This window comes from Vanessa tameamea, chromosome 20, assembly GCF_037043105.1.
Source record: "Vanessa tameamea isolate UH-Manoa-2023 chromosome 20, ilVanTame1 primary haplotype, whole genome shotgun sequence".
NCBI classification, from domain to species: domain Eukaryota; kingdom Metazoa; phylum Arthropoda; class Insecta; order Lepidoptera; family Nymphalidae; genus Vanessa; species Vanessa tameamea.
The window spans coordinates 1,191,839-1,212,842 of NC_087328.1; the positions used below are offsets into that span (position 1 = coordinate 1,191,839).

The 21,004-nt window shown below is 32.7% G+C and overlaps 1 protein-coding gene across 1 annotated transcript in view; it reads left to right on the forward strand.

Moving 5' to 3' along the window:
• The window catches only part of LOC113403826 (hemicentin-2-like), a 169,280-nt gene that overhangs the window by 100,609 nt on the left and 47,667 nt on the right, over positions 1–21,004 (forward strand). Inside the window, exons 4-5 of the mRNA XM_026644442.2 lie at positions 9,901–10,109; positions 13,695–13,805. Of these exons, the coding sequence (XP_026500227.1) occupies positions 9,901–10,109; positions 13,695–13,805 (320 nt within the window). The remainder of the gene's footprint in view (positions 1–9,900; positions 10,110–13,694; positions 13,806–21,004) is intronic.

The window sequence follows — 21,004 nt, forward strand, 5'->3', positions numbered from 1 at the left end:
AAGGAATACAGTAAGTTAAACCTTTATGCTTTTTTTATACATATATATACCAAAGATAGGCTAAGGCTACCACCTGATAGTTAGTGGTGATTACTGCTCATAGACATTAGCATTTTCTATTAATTATAAATTCTACCGCCAAAAATGAATATTTAATATATATGTGTCCCGGTTTGAAGGGACGAATGAGCCAGTGTAGTTACAGGCACAAGGGACATGTAATATCAATTCCCAAGATTGTTGCCCCAATGTTAATTATTAATTAACAGTCCTAATATACCTGAACAATGTTAACCTTCACCAGAGACCTATATATCATTGAAAAAAAACCATAAAATTAAAAACAAACATACTATAATAATAAACAAAACATACTCGTAACGTGAGCTTTTAAGATGTATAATTCAAACACGACTTAAACCGCGATATAAAGCGCTTATTACGCAAACAAGCTTTTATAATACATATTTCTTGGTTCACTGTTAAAAACCACAAAGTTATATACACACGCAGTATACTAGAAAATGTTATCTCTAAGCTTAAGTCCTAATTTGGCAGTATTATATCCATTTAATTAATATCTAAGAATTGTTTAATCACGGTTTAGATAGAACATGTACACGTCTAAGTTATTACGCTCCAGTAGATTAAATTGCTACGTGGCTTAATGAAGCAAGTACAAATAATAGTTCCGTGATATTTGGCGCATATAGTTGAAGCAATACCACACTGGTTTAACACTTGACTGTTTTGAGGGTATAGATTCGATTCCAGAAGAGTTCTACTCATTTTTTTATTGTCTCTTGTCTTAATCTTAACAGTGAAAACAGACTAAAAAATAATAATATTACAGTACCAGCCTGTAAATTTCCCACTGTTGGACTAAGGCGTCCTCTTCCTTTGAGGATAAGGTTTGCAGCTTATTCCAACATGCTGCTCCAATGCGGGTTGGTGGAATACACATGTGGCAGAATTTCGTTGAAATTAGACACATCATGCATGGTTTCAGCACGACGTTTTCCGTCACCGCCGAGAACAATATGAATTATAAACACAAATTGTACACATGAAAATTCAGTGGTGCTTGCCTGGGTTTGCACCCGCAATCGTCGGTTAAGATGCACGCGTTCTAGCCACTGGGCCATCTCAGTTCTAACTAATACATAATATTACTGAGACGTACTGAAAATATGACGTATCTAACGCATTTTATTTACTTAGTACGCTTATGTACCAGACCATCCCAGTACCACCCACTCAGAACATATTCTACCTTTAAACAGCAATATTTCGTATTGCTGTGTTTCATTTTAAATGGTGAGTGAGCCAGTGTAACTACAGGGATATACAAGGGACATAACATCTGAGTTGCCAATGTTTAATATCAGGACGTCGGGTAAAATAACAAAAAAGTATGATCGAAGTCAAAATCGGACTGTATGTGCCAATATATGAGGAGACGTTTCTTTAAACCCTAACCAAAACCACTATTAATACAATAAGTTGAGAAGTCGATTCAAGAGGAAGGTTTATATGTATAATACATGCACAATATAGTAGAGAATCAATGATAACTTTAGAGGTTTCTGAAGTGATGTCGTAAATAAACACATTTTTTGCGCTTACATTGCAAACGCTGGCTGAACCCTACGAGAGATCAAAATAATGTGATACAGTAATATACACCTTAAAAAGGTCTTTAAAAAAGTCCGGGATGTTATATGTCTATCTCAGGGTTAACCAACAATAACCATTTTTTATCTTTTACTTTTTACGAGAAATAATACCTTATTTTCGAAGATTAAGGATAAGCAATACAGCATTAATCCTTATCCGATTAAGTAAGTTAAATACATTTACAGCGTTTAATTTAAATAAATATTTTCGAAGATATTACAGATTTGAAATGACAAAAAAGCTGTGGACGTTGTAAGACATTCTGTAGTATATTTAGTATCAGCGTTGCACTCGTGCAATGCCGGGACGGGTCGCTAGTACATTATATTTAAAATATTGGGCTATCCAATGTATAGACAAAAGCAAAGAATTCTATCCAAGTTGAATTTGTCTATAGCATTTAATTAATTACATACCGTTACTGTTTAGTGTGTACGTGAAATGTTTTCTTCTCTCCAACGAATTAGAATAAAATGGATTTAAAAAAAAAGAACGTTTTCCACGTAAACACGTTATGTAATCTCGCTTAGATAAATTAAAAGAACAATTTATTAAACAAAAAATATTTTAATATCTTCAAGAAGTTTGTATTGTGAAAATTAAAAAGAAATTCACTTCAAATGGGATTCCTTTAGTACTTGAACGTTTTATGTCAATGTAGTCGGTGACAATATTATATTATATACTAGTGTTAATACATGCATATAATTATAATAAAGAAACTTTGAGGAAACATTCGTGTAACATCCTGTCGCTTTCCTGCAATTTGTGGAAGTGACCTCGTGAAAAGGGACGGAAGTGTGTAACAGGAAGCCGGATGTTAATTTTGCTTATACCCACGGTGTGATGTCAGAGGTTACATCATAAGTGAGGCTGTATGGCCGTGTTTTACTCTTGTTTTTTTTTATTGATAAGATTAAAAAATCGGATAACAAATAGAAGAGAAAAAGATATTTAACTATTTTGTCTTTGTCTTTTCGTACAGAAATGACAGAGATGGTTGTTGAATTTCTAAATTATGTATGATTTGTTTAGTTATAGAATCTTACTGATATTCTAAATGTGAAACCAGAATGAATGGATGATTGATAATCAATCACACTAACAGCTAAAATTCCAAATAAATTGGCACAGAAATTATAGTCTGGAAAATAAACCTAATACCTACAGCCAACCCAAACCCCCCATACACGTGGAAGGAAGGAAACTAATATTTTTTTAACGTTGATTACTTACATAGATTCCAATCTTGCTATTATGACACGGCATTTTTTAACAAATCACCTTCTAAACAATATATTTAAGTAAAGATTTTAGTCGTTAAGCAACTTAAGTTAACGCTCCGAAGAAATTGATAGAGGGTAGTTCAAAGCAATTGGCTAAAGTCAGCAGAGAAACAACAAATGAAGTGTATATATGTTAAACGCGGCTTGATGTGAATGAGTTGAATGAATGTGAGTCGAATTGGAAAGCGGAACAGTTTGAGCGGTCGTACAGCTATTACCTTCTGCTGAGATCAACGCGTTTCTTAAGTGAAAATGTAATTATACAACCGATGCTACAGCTGTGTGTTATTTCGGTTATCTAACGTCACTAGGAAGATTATACCTACGCACAGAAATCCTGATGATAAATACTCCTTCGTTATATATATAAAGAATAATATAATAAATAAAAATTATAGTATTATTTTTTGTTTATATTAGATAAAATAATGTATATAGCATATTAAAATATATATGCTTTATCGGAGTCACTAATTCTTACACATTGAGTCTTAAAATCGACCACTAGTTCAGAATAGAAATTATACAGAACTGAGAAAATCTGGCGAAACAAATTCAACATATATTTTTTTAATTTCACAAGTCATTAATCATTCAAATAAAATGCCAAAATGATGAGTAAGATTGGATTAATTCCATTCTATAATAAGCTGGGATAACCCTAGTTTTTCGGTATGACAACCCTACGCTTAACAACTGTCAATGTCAATCGAAGTTCAACCTTGCAAGATATCGTTGTCAATATCAATTTTGCTTGCGGACATTTTGACAGATCGCCTGTTATCTTTAATTTTCAATCGGACGAATTGTAATTCACGGGTCGGAACAATCCTCAATAAATATATCAAATATTTAAGGAATTGATAGTTTAAAATCTTTCTTCATCGATAACTCGATTGAAATAAAGTTATAGAAGTTCTAAACTGTTTTCCTGAAGTCTATGTTTAAAAGATTTCCACGTTAGTTATTTTTTTATATATGTATTTGACATTAATAATAAAAAACATGAATAAATCAAGTTTAAAATAAAAACAGAACGTATAGAAATTTAATTAAATATATCTAATTTTATTTACTATGTATGCATGTTATAATTTTTAAATGCACGTACCGACACATTGTTTGAATAACCATATTACAAAGGCGTACAAAAACAATGATTGGTTTATCGCGTACAGGCGAGGACATTTAAAATATATATTATTAAAGATTCAATAAGGTTATGGACAATTCTATATAACCTGCACCAATAATTAACTCAATTTTGCAATTTTTCCTCGAATTATGGAATAATTGTCGAAGACGACCAAAAGTTTTAAGCGATATCAGGCAATATGTTGAAATCTGGCATTCCGTTTTACCGAAAGGCGCTGACGTTTATTTGAGGGAAGTATTCGGATCACGGCTAGGTTCACCATGCGATATTTTATCATCGGTATATTTTCCAAAGCACGTCTGATATCAAAGTTGTTATCATTATTGACGTATTACAGTTTCTTATTTTGTGACAATTTTTCCTTAAACCAGGAAAAAGTATCTTCAAACTTCAGACCTGTAGTTTTACTCTTTTAGGTCACATTTAATAGTACGCTAAGTCTGTTCATGTATGGAGTATAGCAGCATTTTTGGTAAGGATTAAGCTGAACACCAGGTTTAAATAATGAACTAAACTAAGAGTGAATAGGAATCGTTTCGTCAAGTGCATTCCATATAAGACAGCGCCAGTATAATGCTATCATGTATAAAAGTCACTAAAATGACTTTAAAATGGCATTTTAAGAGTTATTTTATATGCTTAAAAACAGATGCACACTTTATTTCCTCAGGATCATAATTCTATTGGCGGGTGATTCGACGCAAAGCTTTTATCAGGAAAAACAACATAATTTAAAGGCTAACCCAGGATATCGGGATTGGAATTATTATAAGCAACTACTATACTAATGGGGTAGGCAATTTATCATTATGAGTATGAAAATATTTTTTTTTCTGTTTATCATTACAAAAAAAGTATGGCAACCCTACACGCGATTGAATCAAAATATTTTTTTATTTTGTCGTTTGAAAACAATGTTTGCTCAATCAGGGCGCATGCTGGAGGAAAATTTGCTCAAATTAGGCAGTGAATTTTTTATTACCGGCCTCGCCAATAAAACTTTCAAGTTGAATTATTTCTTATTTGTATTACTAAAGAACGTTCCAGTTCTATAATTCTTCCCTTTAACCTTTAACTTATAGGGAACTAGTGTAATTACTTTAAGCTTTCGGTTTAGTATCGTACATTTAAATAGTAAGTCTGGTAAAGATATATAAAAACTATTTAAAAAAATAATAATATTAATAGTCGCAAGATTCGAACCTGAAAACCACAGTTATACAAAGCAGCCACTCGAACAACATGACAGTCAATAATTATTAATAATAAAAGTGGTTATATCTATTCCAACTTAATACAGCTATTAAGTAAAGAATAATAAACTAACTTAAGAACAAAATTGAATTGTTAACTTTGTTTCAGTGTATCGGATATTGTACAACTTAAGTTATACTTAATTCAAAATTTATTTCGCTTACATTAAGTATTGCCATATGATTTGCGTTTGGCGTTTCGAGGGTAAAATTCGACGAAATGTTATAAATATATTCATAACTTCTAAGCGTGGGGAACTAATACAATAATATTATACTTCTAATGAAATCTTGAATATGATCTTTTGTTATGGTAAGTTATACCGCCCATAGACAATAACACTGTAAGAAATATTAACCATTCCTGACTTCGCCAATGCGCCACCAACCTGGGGAACTAAGATGTTATGTCCCATGTACCTGTAGTTACATTGGCTCACTCACCCTTCAAACCGGAACACAACAATACTGAGTACTGTTGTTTGGCGGTAGAATATCTGATGAGTGGGTGGTACCTACCCAGACGGGCTTGCACAAAGTCCTACCACCAAGTAAACAGACTAGGCTAGATTAAACTAGATTGCACAGCTATAAACCACTGTTATAAAGTTTTAGAGCAGTGTATTGTAGTCGTAGTATTAGTTGTGATATTAAATCAATTTATTATTATTTTATTGTTCCATTACTTAAATAAATATTATCTGTACATATAATAAAATTGGAGTGTCTGTTTGTAATATTGAAATAACTGCTTCTTACCTAGTGCATAAGTAACTTATATACACGGTACATATACAAAAATAACATTTTTTTCAATTTTTGTCTGTCTGTTTGTTTCGGCTAATCTCTGAAACGGCTGGACCCATATTGGAGAGACTTTCACTAGCAAGAAGCTGATGTAATAAGGAGTAACTTAGGCTACAACAATAACCTTTTTGTTAAATTCAAACGCGCACGAAGATGCGGGCACAGCTAGAAATTAATATTTACCGGCTATTCATATCTAAACATCATTCATATTAATATTATTTAGTGTGACCTGACTGTTTAATATTTTGGGATAAGCGTTCACATTAATTTGATGTGATATAGCAAGTTAAGTGACACGTTGATTATTGCAGTGCAATATCGTTAATATCAAGACTTCGCAAAATTCTTTCATAGTGAACCTCTACGACGGTATTTTTCAATTAGTTCCTATGACCTAGTTAAAGTCACTTAGTCACATATTTAAGTAGAATCCAACAAACTATTTTGTGTGGGTATTTTATATATTTTTAATGAACCGTTCTGCTGGTTAATGGAAATTAAATGGAGAACCAAGCAAGAAATTCAGTGAAAAAATTGCTTTATGGACATTTTGTTTCTAAAAAAGGCAAACTATTCACTTACATGAGAAATGTTCATAATTTATTAAGAAAATATTGTGAAGGCATCCGTTGTTCTTGATTTTAAATGTACACAAGAAATATCGTTGTAAGTATAAATGAAAATTTGAGAAACAATATGTTAGTAGTAGGTTAATGTAATTAAGAGTAGGTATTAGAACATGCCGAGATGGCCCGGTGGTTAGGACGCGTACATCTTAACCGATGATTTCGGGTTCAATCCCAGACAAGCACCACTGAATTTTCATATGCTTAATTTGTGTTTATAATTCATCTCGTGCTCAGCATTGAAGGAAAACATCATGAGGAAATCTGCATGTGTCCTGCAACCCGCATTGGAGCAGCATGGTGGAATATGCTCCAAACCTTCTCCTGAAAGGGAGAGGAGGCCTTAGCCCAGCAGGGGGAAATTTACAGGCTGTTAATGTTACGTTATGTTTGTGTTGTTAGACAATATATTGTGCTAATTTGGAATTAAATATTTGCTATAAATTCAAATACTTGGTTACTGAACGACTGACGAATGAACTGACTGACCGAATGACTTTTTCATTTACTATGACAAAATTTAACAGACTTAAAATGTCCCAGAGCGGGACAAGTGTCCATTTCTCCGACGCATATTAGTGGATACAGGTGTGGCAGAATTTCATAAAATTTGTCTCAAATTTCTTCTACATGAAATTCATTTCATTTACCCCGGCCTTGAACCCGGAATCTTCGATTCAGGAGAGTTCTAGCTAATCTTCAACTTAGTCGTATTTTAAATATTTAACTATTATAAAAGAACAAAAATTTAATTCAGTTTTTTTAGTAAATTTAAACATATCATAATGAAGTTCCATAACTATATAATTCTAAAGTTTTTGTGTGAATCCTTAAAATAAACAACCCAATTATGACTTTATAAAAGACAAACTTGAAAGTTATTTGTGTATGAGTTTATATTCTTAAAAAGGTTTATATAATCGTATATTTTTTATGTTGACGGTACCTCTACCCAAACGAAATTACAAATTACCCGTATGTATATATACTATTAAATGCGAAAGTAACTTTGTCTGTCTGTCTATTAATAACGCGTTTACTGCACTGCGGTTAAATCATTGAACCATATACGTTAACCACTGTCTTAGCGAATTTGGTAAAATTTGTTACGAAGTAAATTTAAAACTTAAAGGACATAGGTTACTTATAACATCTAAAAACTCACACGTGGGCAAGGCTGCGCCTGAAAACTAATATAGAAAAAAAAATAACCTATAGTCTCATAATAATTTCTGATATTGTAAGTATTGTTAATAATATTATTTAATATTTGTATTTATCTATGTATTTATATGTACGTAATTAAGAGTGCACATGTGTGCGCAGAAACCGGTGCACTTTCTGTTCCCTCACTCCCACAATCCAATGGAATGGCAAATCTGACACAACCGGAAAAAGTCGCACGAAACGGAAACGGATTCACGCATGCTCACACCTTCCAAACATCGAGTTCTTATTGTTAATTTTTCTACAGATAAACCCAATAACTTTTTATCGGCGCGACCTAGGATTTTAACCCAGGACTTTGTAGTAGTAGTCGGTAGTAGTCAGCCAATGTGTATAGCTAATATGACATAAAATTCGGGGCTGTCACGTCAATGGTCAAATTTTAAAGCGAATGAAACTGCAAAGCACAGCATTGTACAATAATATTATATATTGAAACCTTCTCCTGTACGCGGTGCATCTTCAAAAAGTTTTATGCAAATTGGTTTAGCAGTTTTTTATTAAGGCGTTAAAAAAACAAAATTTACTCAATTCCTAGGTAGGTTCAATAATTTTAAAAATAATGATATAGACTTATAATAATAACATTATTAATTATAGAATTTTAATTACAATATACCCAAATATTTCATTAACAAAATGCACACGAAAATATATTGATACTAAACAAATGAATCGAATAGCATTATTTACAACTGTACTGGCTCACTCAGCCTCAAACCGGAACACAAAAATACTATATATTGCTGTTTGACGGTAGAAAATTATATGCATGTATATGGTTGACCCTTACGGTATTGTCACAGTCTAACCAACAAGTATGAAGTCATGTAAATAATCTAGAGACAAAAGGCAAATTGTTAAAATAATTAATTCTAAGAATTATTTATATTTCCCTTTTTCGAAATTTTAAACAATCTAGTATCCGATACTGAAAAATAACGAAACAAACGAAAATCCGTAATAGTTTCGTATCCGTATGTAAATAACCGTATCTGAAACCGGTAAACTATTATTCATATATCCGGATTCGTAATTTTATATCCATAATATCCCTGGTCGGCACTAATTAAAAAATAATTATTTTATTAATAAAATAAATTAAATTATTAAGGAATCAATAAATAGTCGGACGATTGAAATATCTCATGGTTTTGGGAAGTTATTATGTAGCAAGAATAAATTAGATTTTTTTTTTGTTTTCTTTTAAAATGTTTGCATCAATGCCCCATTTTAAGGAATTACTAATATAACTATTTACCTCTCCAATTGAACCTAAAATTGATGCTAGGATTGGGGACAACAATAGCCAAAGTGTTAGAACCACTAGGCGGCGTGTAAACCATTTCGCTAAAAACATTTTTTTCATTGAATCATATTTCCGAATATTTAGATATAAACATATCTAATAGCAACATTTAATACAACTGATTAATACTTCATACTTCTTTTGCACAAAAACTCCAAGGTCTTCGGATGAAAACCATAACTCAGACAGTGACCCAGTACCGATGAATTCTCATATGTTGAAGGAATATGTTGGCCTGCATGTGTCAGGAGGCAATTTCTTACATCGTTATCCAAATCATATTAGGGTTACCTTCTATTGTAACTGGTAAATGGACCCCAAACTGGTGCAAAAGCTAACAGTATCACAGGTAAATTTTCGATTAATCAAAATTTCATATTTTGATCATTCAAATTGGTGTATCATTTTTTTAATAGAATTATTGCAACTATAATTCATTGTGACGTAAGGTATGGCGCCTTAGTACATTATCCTTGTATCACAGTATAATGCGTGATTTAACGAGCTGACCCTTATCACCTTTACAATATTTTAATGACATATTTTTTTCTCGCAGCTTCGATGTCCGCGGTCGCAGTTTCAACAAAGCCTTACACTGGTCCGACCCTTTGGCCTTTGGGAAGCGAGCGCACTTCGTAACAATGTCTCGACCTTCTTCACTCACTGTGGACGCTGTACAACTAGACGATGAAGGAGTGTACCGATGCCGAGTGGATTTTAAGAACTCCCCTACAAGAAATTTCCAGATCCGGCTCAATGTTATAGGTGAGTTTTTATATTATCAAGACATATCTTTTATATAAGAATCAGTCACTTTCCATCAGGTGAGCCTTCTGCTCGTTTGCCACATGTAACATAAAAAAAAAAGTATACGTTTATTTAGGATAAACAAGTATACAGATACAAACAAACTTTTCATATAAAAGCATTACACTTATTTATTGATAGTAGAAACTCAGTGGGTTTATTGTAAAAATATAACAAAGAAATAACCAGGAAAAGATCATTTCTTATCCAAGGTGTGTAACTTTTTGTAAGGAAATATTTAAAAGTTATGTTAATTTGATAATGTTTATTTATTTATTAGTTCAAACTGTGCCCGCGACTTCGTGCGCGTTCGAATTTAACAAAAAGTTATTGTTGTAGTCTAAGGTACTCCTTATTACATCAGCTATGTGCCAGTGAAAGTCCCGTCAAAATCGGTCCAGCGGTTCCAGTGATTAGCCGGAACAAACAGACAGACAGATAAAAATTGAAAAAAATGTTATTTTGGTATATGCACCGTGTATTCATACATATGCATTCAGTAAAAAGCGGTTATTTTAATATTACAAACAGACAATCCAATTTTATTATATGTATAGATGAGTATGTAACAAATTAAAATATGAAGTCACAGAAAGTGATTTTATTTTATAATATTTATAAATTGTCTAGGAGCAAACATTTATAATCCAGTAGCTAGACATCTAGACTCATCTGGTTACAAAAGTATATACCTATTCAAAGTTGTCTGTAATAATTGCAGACATTCACCAAGTCTTAATTTAAGTAATGTGCAGCCAACTGTGAGACTCAAGAAATTGTCTTTTCGTCTGTAATTAAATATCGTGTGTAGAATCAACTTTATACAAAAAGTCAACGTGTATCTTTAGATACTTAATTTAACAAACTCCAAATGAAATTAAAGGTTGAAAATAACCTCGAACTCTTTATAAATTTGAATAATATCAGAAAATAAAAGTGTGTCTAAAAATTATCGGCATACAAATTTAAATAATATTTGAAAGATTAAAATGTCTTAAAAATATTCTATTTACGACACAGAGAGCTAAAATGCCAGAGGGACTTCTTAGAAGCCCTTCACGATTTCACCTTGCCCCTAACGATTTACCGGAGGCGATACAGGTACTATAAACTGGAGAAAGTCGTAAACAAAAAGTTTGATTTTATACAGAAAAAAAATCTACAATTCAATACATGAAAATTAAATAGAACGGAATTAAATCTGAAAGATTCGTTTTTTTTTATTAAAAGATTTTTCCCTTTTCAGTAAACTGGTTGCGAGATCTGTTGGTTGATTTCCTTATCAAGAATCACTAATTTTCCTGTCCTTGGCACGGAGACCCTATTAATTTTACGCCCTTGTACTTTATAATAGCTATGAAAATTAATGGGTAGTTTATAAACTTGACTTTAAGAATTATTTAATTAATATCTACTCGACTGGTTGCTGAACACGATCGTTACGTTCAAGCATTTCTTGTAGTTCGGTCAAATTAGACATACAAGCTTACCAATATACGCATAGAGCAGATTTTTTTAAGATTGTTCTGAACATCGGTAGAAATGAAACGTGAAAAGTCCCCATCGATTTGAAAAAATATGTTTCCAAATTCAACGTTCGCGAATATGAGTTTTAGCGTTTTAAAGCCAAACATAAGAATATCGTGTATGATTTACAATTTTATTCTGACTTTAGACTTATCCATAAAAATTGTTTATACACTTTTTCTCCTAAGAGTTACTTAGAACGTTCATGAAATATAAATGATTCAATAGTTGAAAAAGTTTTATTCTTCATAATATGCATCAACCCGCCTCGTATTTACACCACTGAAGCCGTGATACAAGTAAAAAAAAATTCTTATCGGTCTGACTTCTACATCTATACTTTATACTACTATATAAATCTGTAGACTCTGTCTGAACACTCAATTTTTTTTGTTAAATTTCGTCATAAATATTTGTATTATAACCGACTGACATCAGTTTTACCATTTTTGAAATTTTTGTCTCTCTGTCTGTCTGTATGTATGTCCGGCTATAACTTAAGAACGGTTGAACCGATCTTTATAAAAACTTGTATACAGTTAGAACATGTGATTGCACAAATGATAGACTATATGTAATACGGATAAACCTCATGGCAGCTATAACAAAAGGGTCTTCATTCGAATTTCTCTTATTCCCAATAATTATCCTTTTGAATTCAAACGCATTAAATTTCCAGTAGGAATATGTTTAGCAATGACAATAAACAGATCACAAAGACAAACTTTAAAAACTGCTGGAGTTGTTCTTAAAATCAATCAAAATAAAATTATGAAAATTACAAAAATGTTGTTGAGTTTTAATTATTTCATTATTACAAGGCATCAAAGTGCTCAATTTTGATTTGCTAAATTATATCATTTGACTAAGCTCATAAGAGCGATATTTCAATAGAGCTCTTAAATAAAAAAAAACACCAACTGTCCTATTATTAATTAAAACAATAAAAATATAATAGGATCAAGAAGCCTACTACATTAAAATTTTCTACCAACTTATAACTTCCTTCGTCAATAACCTAAACAAATCGCTCAACAAATCAACCGATTTGTTTTCTAACTTGGTCTTGCCGTATTGTTGGAATAGTGCTATGATTTTTTATATAATGTACAAAACTCGATAAGTTGATCAACTAGTCACGTCTTGGCTTTTGCAGCGTTGAAAAAAATATCGCAACAAACTCAACTAGTTGGTTAACAAGTTGAGCTTATCTTTCCTCGATCTCTAGGATCAAGAGTATTCGTCAGCTCTATTTATTACTGATGCCTAACGAGGAACTTGTTAGATAAATACAGCATTCATTTCGTATTTATATCACTACATTTTTTCTTTTTTACGTTACACTTAATGCTTATATTCATGTGTTTAATATTTTAAGTCGAAATGGCTCATTGGACATATAACACAGATTTTAGCCGAAAATCGCGAGTTCTAGAAATAAAATCTAGAAAATAAATTTATTTTTCATTCCATATCCTTTTCGACTGAAAAAACAATGCAAGGTAAATTGCATGTTTTGGAGGAAATTCTGCCATAAGTTTTTCCACCAATTCGTCCTCGATACGTATAGTGGAGTAAGCTCCAAAACTTCTACTTCAGAGGATGTAAAGGCTTTTTACCGATTAACGTCGTGATCCACTTTTGAATAAAGATTCAAAAGTGGATCACGACGATAATCGGAAGCAATAAACAAAATGATAGGTTATTAAAACTATGCTAAACAAACATTGATGCACCAGTATGTACACCTATTGCATATCGTCTATACGATTAAGTTGTCAAAGCTCAATACGGGATCGGTCAGACACTGAGTTGTCCACATATCCGATAAAATATAAAATAAAGATCGACACGAGACAAGAAGAAAGAGGTAGTTCCAAATACATAAACACAAAATAATCATGTACAATCTTGTGGAGGAATGCTATTGGTATTACGTCTGTGATTTAAAATACTTCCCGGTATCTAGAGTTGTGTGATGTTCCATTTTTAAAAATCTCCAATTTTTTCTAACAGTTCCACCTCACCAACTACTATTGTATGATGAAGCTGGTCGCGATGTGGCGGGCGTTGTAGGACCTTTGGAAGAAGGTGGCAATTTCACGCTACTCTGCGAGCTTAGAGGAGGTGAGTGATCAAACAATTTTTTTAAATTTAATAATCATAATTTTACTTCAAAGTAAAATTAGTTATTTAATTTTCATGGATAATTTTTTTTCTATATTTTGTTCTATAAAGTTGAAGAATGAGTTTGTTCTAACGAGGTAATCTAGATACTAATTGTAGGATCTAGCATTACACCAAACATTATTGCATTAAATAGCTCATTTACTAAAAAACCTTATAAGCAATGACGGTACAATCACAGTTGACAGAGCAGTAACGCAGTAAATTTGTATGAGGAGTTGCTTAACGAGGAGTAGCTGGATTACGAAAATGACTTATCTAGACAAAATTAATATATGGCATTTGCAGAGAAGACATTTTTCTATAATATAGGTAGGTGGATGGTCCAATAATTTACCCGATGGTAAGTGGTCACCAATGCCCATAGACATTGGCGCTGAAAATATATCAATCATTATTATTTACATCGGCAAAGCACCACCAACCTTGGGAGCTAAGATGTTTTGTCTCATGTGCCTGTAATTACACTTGCTCATTCACTTCTAAATCATAACAGAAAATACTAAGTATTACTGTATGGTGGTAGATTATCTGATAAGTGGGTGGTACCTACCCAGACGGGCTTGCTCAAAGCTCCACAAAGTAAATTACAATTCAAAAATTGCCATAGAAATGAGTTAAAAATTTCATGCATACACAAATAACGTTATTTCTGCTATGAAACGGATGAAAACCAAAAATATCCATGTATTAGCAAGATTCCGTCACTCGTAGTTACGTCAAAATGAAATACGTTACGCCGTTTGTAAACGAAACGTAATTTGTAACGTTAATAGTTCGTGTATTTTTTTCGGATCCTACGTTTTATTTACGCCTTCCACCTTTGTACGGCTGTCCGTCTGATTGATATCGCGTTCTCGTTTGTTATTTATTTACCGTCAAAAACTAGGAAACTTATAATAAATCTTGCGTCTGGATGAAGTGTAGCAATTGTTATACGCATTAGGCTGTACCACATTCTCGATAACAATGGGATTATGTTGAGAGCATAATATTTTAAATGTTTTGTGTAAAACGAAAGGACCTGTATCAAACTGGTTCTCATCACAGCTTTAAATAATTCAACCCAATGCTATTTATGGTTTACTAGCTGAAACGACGACTTTACCTGCGCGAAATCATCAGTACCTTCAGGTGGTTGAAGGTTTGTACCTATAGCGCACAAATCGTCTCCCCCATTTTACCCCTATTTTGAAGTAGCCTATGTCGCTTTCCGAGGCTCAAACTATCTCGATGCCAATTTTTGTTTTGTTGTAACAGACAGAGTCACTTTCGCATTTATAATATTAGTAAAGAAGAAAACCTAAATCTTCTCAGCTTCATCGACATATTACTCTTTTCCAAGTTCAATACTCGCTTCATAAAATCGTCCATATTTACTATTCAAACGAATCAAACATCTTGTCACACAATCAAATAAAAATATAACCAAAAACATCTCATAAATAATTCCGACCGACCTCCACGAAGTCAATGCCATTATTTTCTTTATCCTTTAAATTCGTATATAAATCACTATTTTTCCAGACCGAATGCATCAATCAATAAACAATGGGGGAAATTTGCATTTAAACCAACGCAAGTAAAGCGAATTATAACACATGAAATTGCAGAGCTTTTGCGAATATCGGTACTAAATCTCGGTTGCCCCACATTCGCAATACATCTATAATACGTATTTAAAATTTCGCTGCAAGTATAATAAATGCTAAGGGTATAAGGGTAGTTGATAGTGGGAAATGAGACAAAAACAAAATATCCTTTGCTCTAGTAAGCATTTATAGGTATACTAGCTGTGACGAAAAACGATCCTCTGTTTAAGCCCCAAAAGGGGGTTGATTTCTAAAGATATATTATCAGTACACCTCCACACCCTCTATTGACATAAATTTAAAATTTCAAGTCTTGTTCTTCAAAAATATAGTACTTTTATACAAACTTCCAACCCTCGTTTAACATGCTAACCTTAAGAATGCTAGTCTGCCACTGGTTCGTAATGCATTTTCTACAGAGGCTGTAGTTCTAACGTAACAGTAACAGTCTGTATGTATCCCACTGCTGGACTTAGCCGTCATATACTCAAACTGTATACTCTTGAGGAGAAGCTTATTACACCACGCTGTTTGGTAGATATACCCGTGGCAGATTTTCATCCGATACATGTATCACGATGTTTTTCTTTACCGCCGAGCACGAGATGGTTGATAAACAGAAACCAAGCACGTGAAAATTCAGAGGTGCTCGTTCGGGTTATTACAATTTTATGATTAAAATTCACCTTTTCTAACTACTAGAGTCTGAAACACATAGTCATAAAAACTCAACGAATACGAACTCAACGTTTTTTTCACCTATTTTGTTATAGCAATTTTTAGCAATAATGACGCCAAATTAAAAATGATAATTGAATTATAGAACTTAGATTCTGTTCATAATAAACGTATTAAAAACATAACTTTTAGTTTGTAATGAAATGATATATTATACCCAGTAGGAAGAACCAACGCAAGTACTTGATAAGCCATCTGTTTAGATTAACCTGACGTCTTTAATCCAGTCATCCACTTAGTTAAAAGCGGTACCTAGCGATATCAATGCGTCTTATATGCTATATAAAATATTACTTTATATTTGCATCATATACTTGGTGGTAGGGCTTTGTGAAGGCCATTTGGAAATATATCAAAGTACCACCACCAGATTATTAACTGTCATGTTGTTCTAGTGGTTGGTTGGTATAGCTGTAGCTGTTTTCAGGTTCGAATCTTGGGTCTAGTCACTAAATTCTAGGTGGAAAAGCTTTGTGCAAGCCTAGCTGGGTAAGTACCGCATAACAGCAGTACTCAGTATTATTGTGTTCCGGTTTGAAAAGTGGATAAGCCAGTGTAACAATAGGCCCAAGGGACATAAAATCTTAGTCTAAGTGACGCTAATGTCTGTGGGTGATGGTGGCCAATTTACCAACAGGTGACTTATTTGCCATAGCCTGTTTCCAATAAAAAAAAATATATAATAATATTGTTTACTGTGAAGGAAAATTTCTTTTATTTTTTTAATAATAGCATACGCACTGAACGGTACGTACATACGTACGGTGCGATTAAATAAAACGCTGTAGGGTTACGCTGCTAAGACATTTTACGCACTGGTCTCCATAATAATTTCTTCTTGAATATTTAATACTTTGAAGAAATTTGCAAATTTACATGCTCCACTTTTAATACCCCTACTATCTTTTGCTATACCCACAGCTGGGCTAAGGCCTCCTCTATCTTTGAGAAGAAGGTTTGGAGCATATTCCACCACGCTGCTCCAATGCGTGTTGGATACACATGTGGCAGAATTTCGTTGCAATTAGATACATGCAGGTTTCCTTACGATGTTTTCCTTGACAGTCGAGCACGAGATGAATTATAAATACAAATTAAGCACAGGAAAATTCAGGGGTGCTTGCCTGGGTTTGAACCCGCAATCATCGGTTAAGATGCACGCGATCTAACCACGGCTATCTCGGCTCTTTTTCCTATCTATGCCATAAAGAAATAACATTAAATTTAGAGAAGATCATATAAATGGCTTATAACAAACCTCACATAATTCGTTAAAAGAATACTGTTTAGAAAAAAACGCCTAGATTTAGGGTCGGGTCCCATCACAGGACTGATTGAACACTAATTGTGAATAATATTATTTTAAATCTGTTTATTTGGAAAGAGCAACTATGCGAGTTCCTTGTCGTTTCTTTTCGCAGGAGGCTGGTTTCCGAAACGGTGGTAGTGTTTAAATATTGACCATTCAAAAACGCTTAATTGTGAAGTTCATTTAAATAAAATTCATTTGGTTTAATTTGACATGAAAACTGAATTGAACGAGATAAACTACTATTACATGATAATAAACAAAACAAAAATCAAATCAACTTTATGATTTTGTCAAAATGTAAACTTCAAATAAAGATTTAATAATATTCAATACCAATGAAATTGTGATGACCATCTTGGGGTGTCAGTGTCACTGACCGCAAAGTCAATCCTCAAAATCGGTTCAGAGCCAAAAAATATATACTTGACAAGACTAATTTGAGAATCAACGAGTTGACTCTGAAATTGGGCTTTTGAAGTTGGTTGATATAAAACTACACAATAGAATTCATTATAATTACCATCTCTCTAAATAATTCCACCGTTCAACAATATACTCAGGGCATAAGTCCACATTTAACGTGGGAGTTTATTGTAGGTCTCGACTATATTTTATCATTGTAAAAATAACAAGTGAATTTTAATTTCTCTCTGTTTGCATACTCTGTAACATACACGAGACGTGTCCTTGGGCATGTGTTGAATATGGAACTGTCCGAAGTCTCGTTGTCATTGATTGGCGTTTATAATTACGCTGGCAGTAGGTACTCAGCGATTTGGGAACATCTCCCGGTAAAAATTGGTAGCACTCGACAAGCTATCATTCGCACGCGGATGAGCACGAACCATGTCCAAGTACTCTGCATTTGTGTATTGATAGACCATACCTAGTACTAATACTAATGACGGGTCACACTCAGACGCGGCAGATTAGGTATACTCGTAAGAGCGACCGCTATGCGCGCGCGCGGGTAAACGGACGTAAGAACGTCACGGTGACGCTCGCCCTACTGACCTAATTAGCCTCGGCCCAAGGGGGCGGGGGTTGCGGGTGGCAAGCGGCACAGTACAATACACGCCGCACGCGCCGCTGGCAATGTGTCCACACTCCATTTACTTAAATGGATTTTTTTGGAAATTTAGTCAAAAATTATGTACTTATTTTTGTACATAATTCTAATGAGAATCATGTACCGAGTGTTCTCCTTAAATATTGATAGTAATTCACCTGTTTTATACAGGATATATAAAGAACAATAAGGAATTTCTTTTAATCGCCATTGTCAGCCGTAACCATGGGGTACCATTAAACATCCGTGTTGGTTGTTAACAGACATAAATTGGTACTGAATGGTTTACCTATTTGGACCATATCAATGTTGTAGACACTAATAGAACAGCACCCTAATGTCATTTCGTTTCCAGTAAATTTATATGCCCATGTTTTGCCTCATTTTCCAATTTCTGTTTATTCCTCTTTTTTTTTATATATTTACATATAGTTATTCTATTTGAGTTGTTGAGTTATTTACGCTATCCATGTAAATTTAATTAATTTTTTCCTTTGCTTTTTGCGGCATAAGATTTTTTTAATAGTTTTTGGTTATTTACAATGTGTGATTTTCTTTCTTCTCGAGCCCAGCAGTGGGATTTGTATAAGATACTGAACACATTTTACTTACATTTTAAGTAAAATAGTTATTTTCTGATTTACTTTTAATCTTTTAGAATGCTTAAATGATAATACTAAAATCTTCTACTAATATTATCAGTACCAAAAAGTATTTCGTACTAAAAAGTTTTAATTATTTAAATTCTCTCCATATAAAAGCACTCGTAATGGCAACTCCAATACTAAAGGTGACAATTATGCAATTCTTCTAAATGACTGCAGGTGCGAAAATTTTGATACCATTCATAATTACGTTCCGTTTTAATCTGTAGCGCCATTTGAAGTAGAATCGTTAACATAATTCGTAATTACCGAAATACTTTTATGTTTTATTCAATCCAGATTAAAATCAACGCGAAATCCTTACTAATATTAAATTATTAATAATACTTTATCGTAAACCATTTGTTAAATATTATATTTGTGCAGCCCTGACTTCGGAATTAGTGTATGTATAATATTAATAGTTTTATTTGATAGTTATGCTATAAAATACATCTCGTATTAGCTGCTTGTTCATTTTAATAGTTTATAATTTAGGTAATCCGAATTAATTACAATGAACGTATGATAAAACAGAAGCTCTTTAAAGCAGCTTAAATGTGTACCTTTCGTATATACTGTAAGTAAATACTATATTGGGTACATCACACGTCGTTTACAATTAAAATAAATGGTATAAAAAAGACCTCAAAGATATTTTGTAGTTGGTTTGTCGCTATGCTGCTCGAAGCAAAGGTTAGTTTTGACGTAATTGTCACGTGCATTATTAATAAAATAATGACACGTTTTAAACAATAAACCATTTAGTGTAAACGTATTATTATTTTATTCAAAAATAAAAGATCGATTTAATTGCGTAACGACTGTAAAAATAAACTGTTTGATAGTGTTTAAATTATAATTGCCAACCTCGGAACACGATAAATTTTTTTTATGTACATATATACATATATATATATATTGTACACACTTTAATTATATAATAGTTTTATAATGTATTATCAACGGACATTTCAGTTATATTATAAAAACTGTAACAATTCCTAACCGAAAGATTATAAGATGTGGAGTGTACAGTAAAGCTTACAGTGGACAACGATCCGAATGGTTTCAAAATAATTGCTTAAAATGATACTAAACATTTGTGAAATTTATTTTCATTTGAGCTCTTTTATACGGTTTATCAACGATATCTTTGTGGAATAGCAGCTTAGCTCTGGAATAATAACTTCAATTACTTTCTGCTTCGGCTTGCGGAAAATTAGCGAAATTATATTAAGAATTGAAATATTTATATTGTTAAACGTATTAACGTAACGATTATTTTATTTTTATCTCATAAATAAAACTATTATTGAGTTATATCAAATTTTTATTTAAATTTATATTAAATATATATTGTACTAGTTTTGCCCCCTTCACCTGCACATTAGATATAATAAAATATTAGGTATAAAAAGTAGCCTGTGTCCCTCCTTGGGGTTCAAGCTTGCTCCAGAATTAATTTCATCAAAATGGGTTCAGTGGTTTAGCAATGAAAGCGTAACAGACGGACATTTGTAATATTAGTATAGTTTTATTTGATTTGCTTAAAACAAACATTTTTGGTAGTTCGTGCAAGCCGTGGTAAGTTAGCCAATGTAACTACAGGCACAAGGGAGTAAGACATCTTAGTCCCCAAGGTGTAATGAATGATTCATATTTTCAAATCAAATCAAATCAAAATATACTTTATTCAAGTAGGCTTTTACAAGCACTTTTAAATCGTCATTTAACAAACTATTTAAAGTAAAGCTACCACCGGTTCGGAATGTAGATTCTAC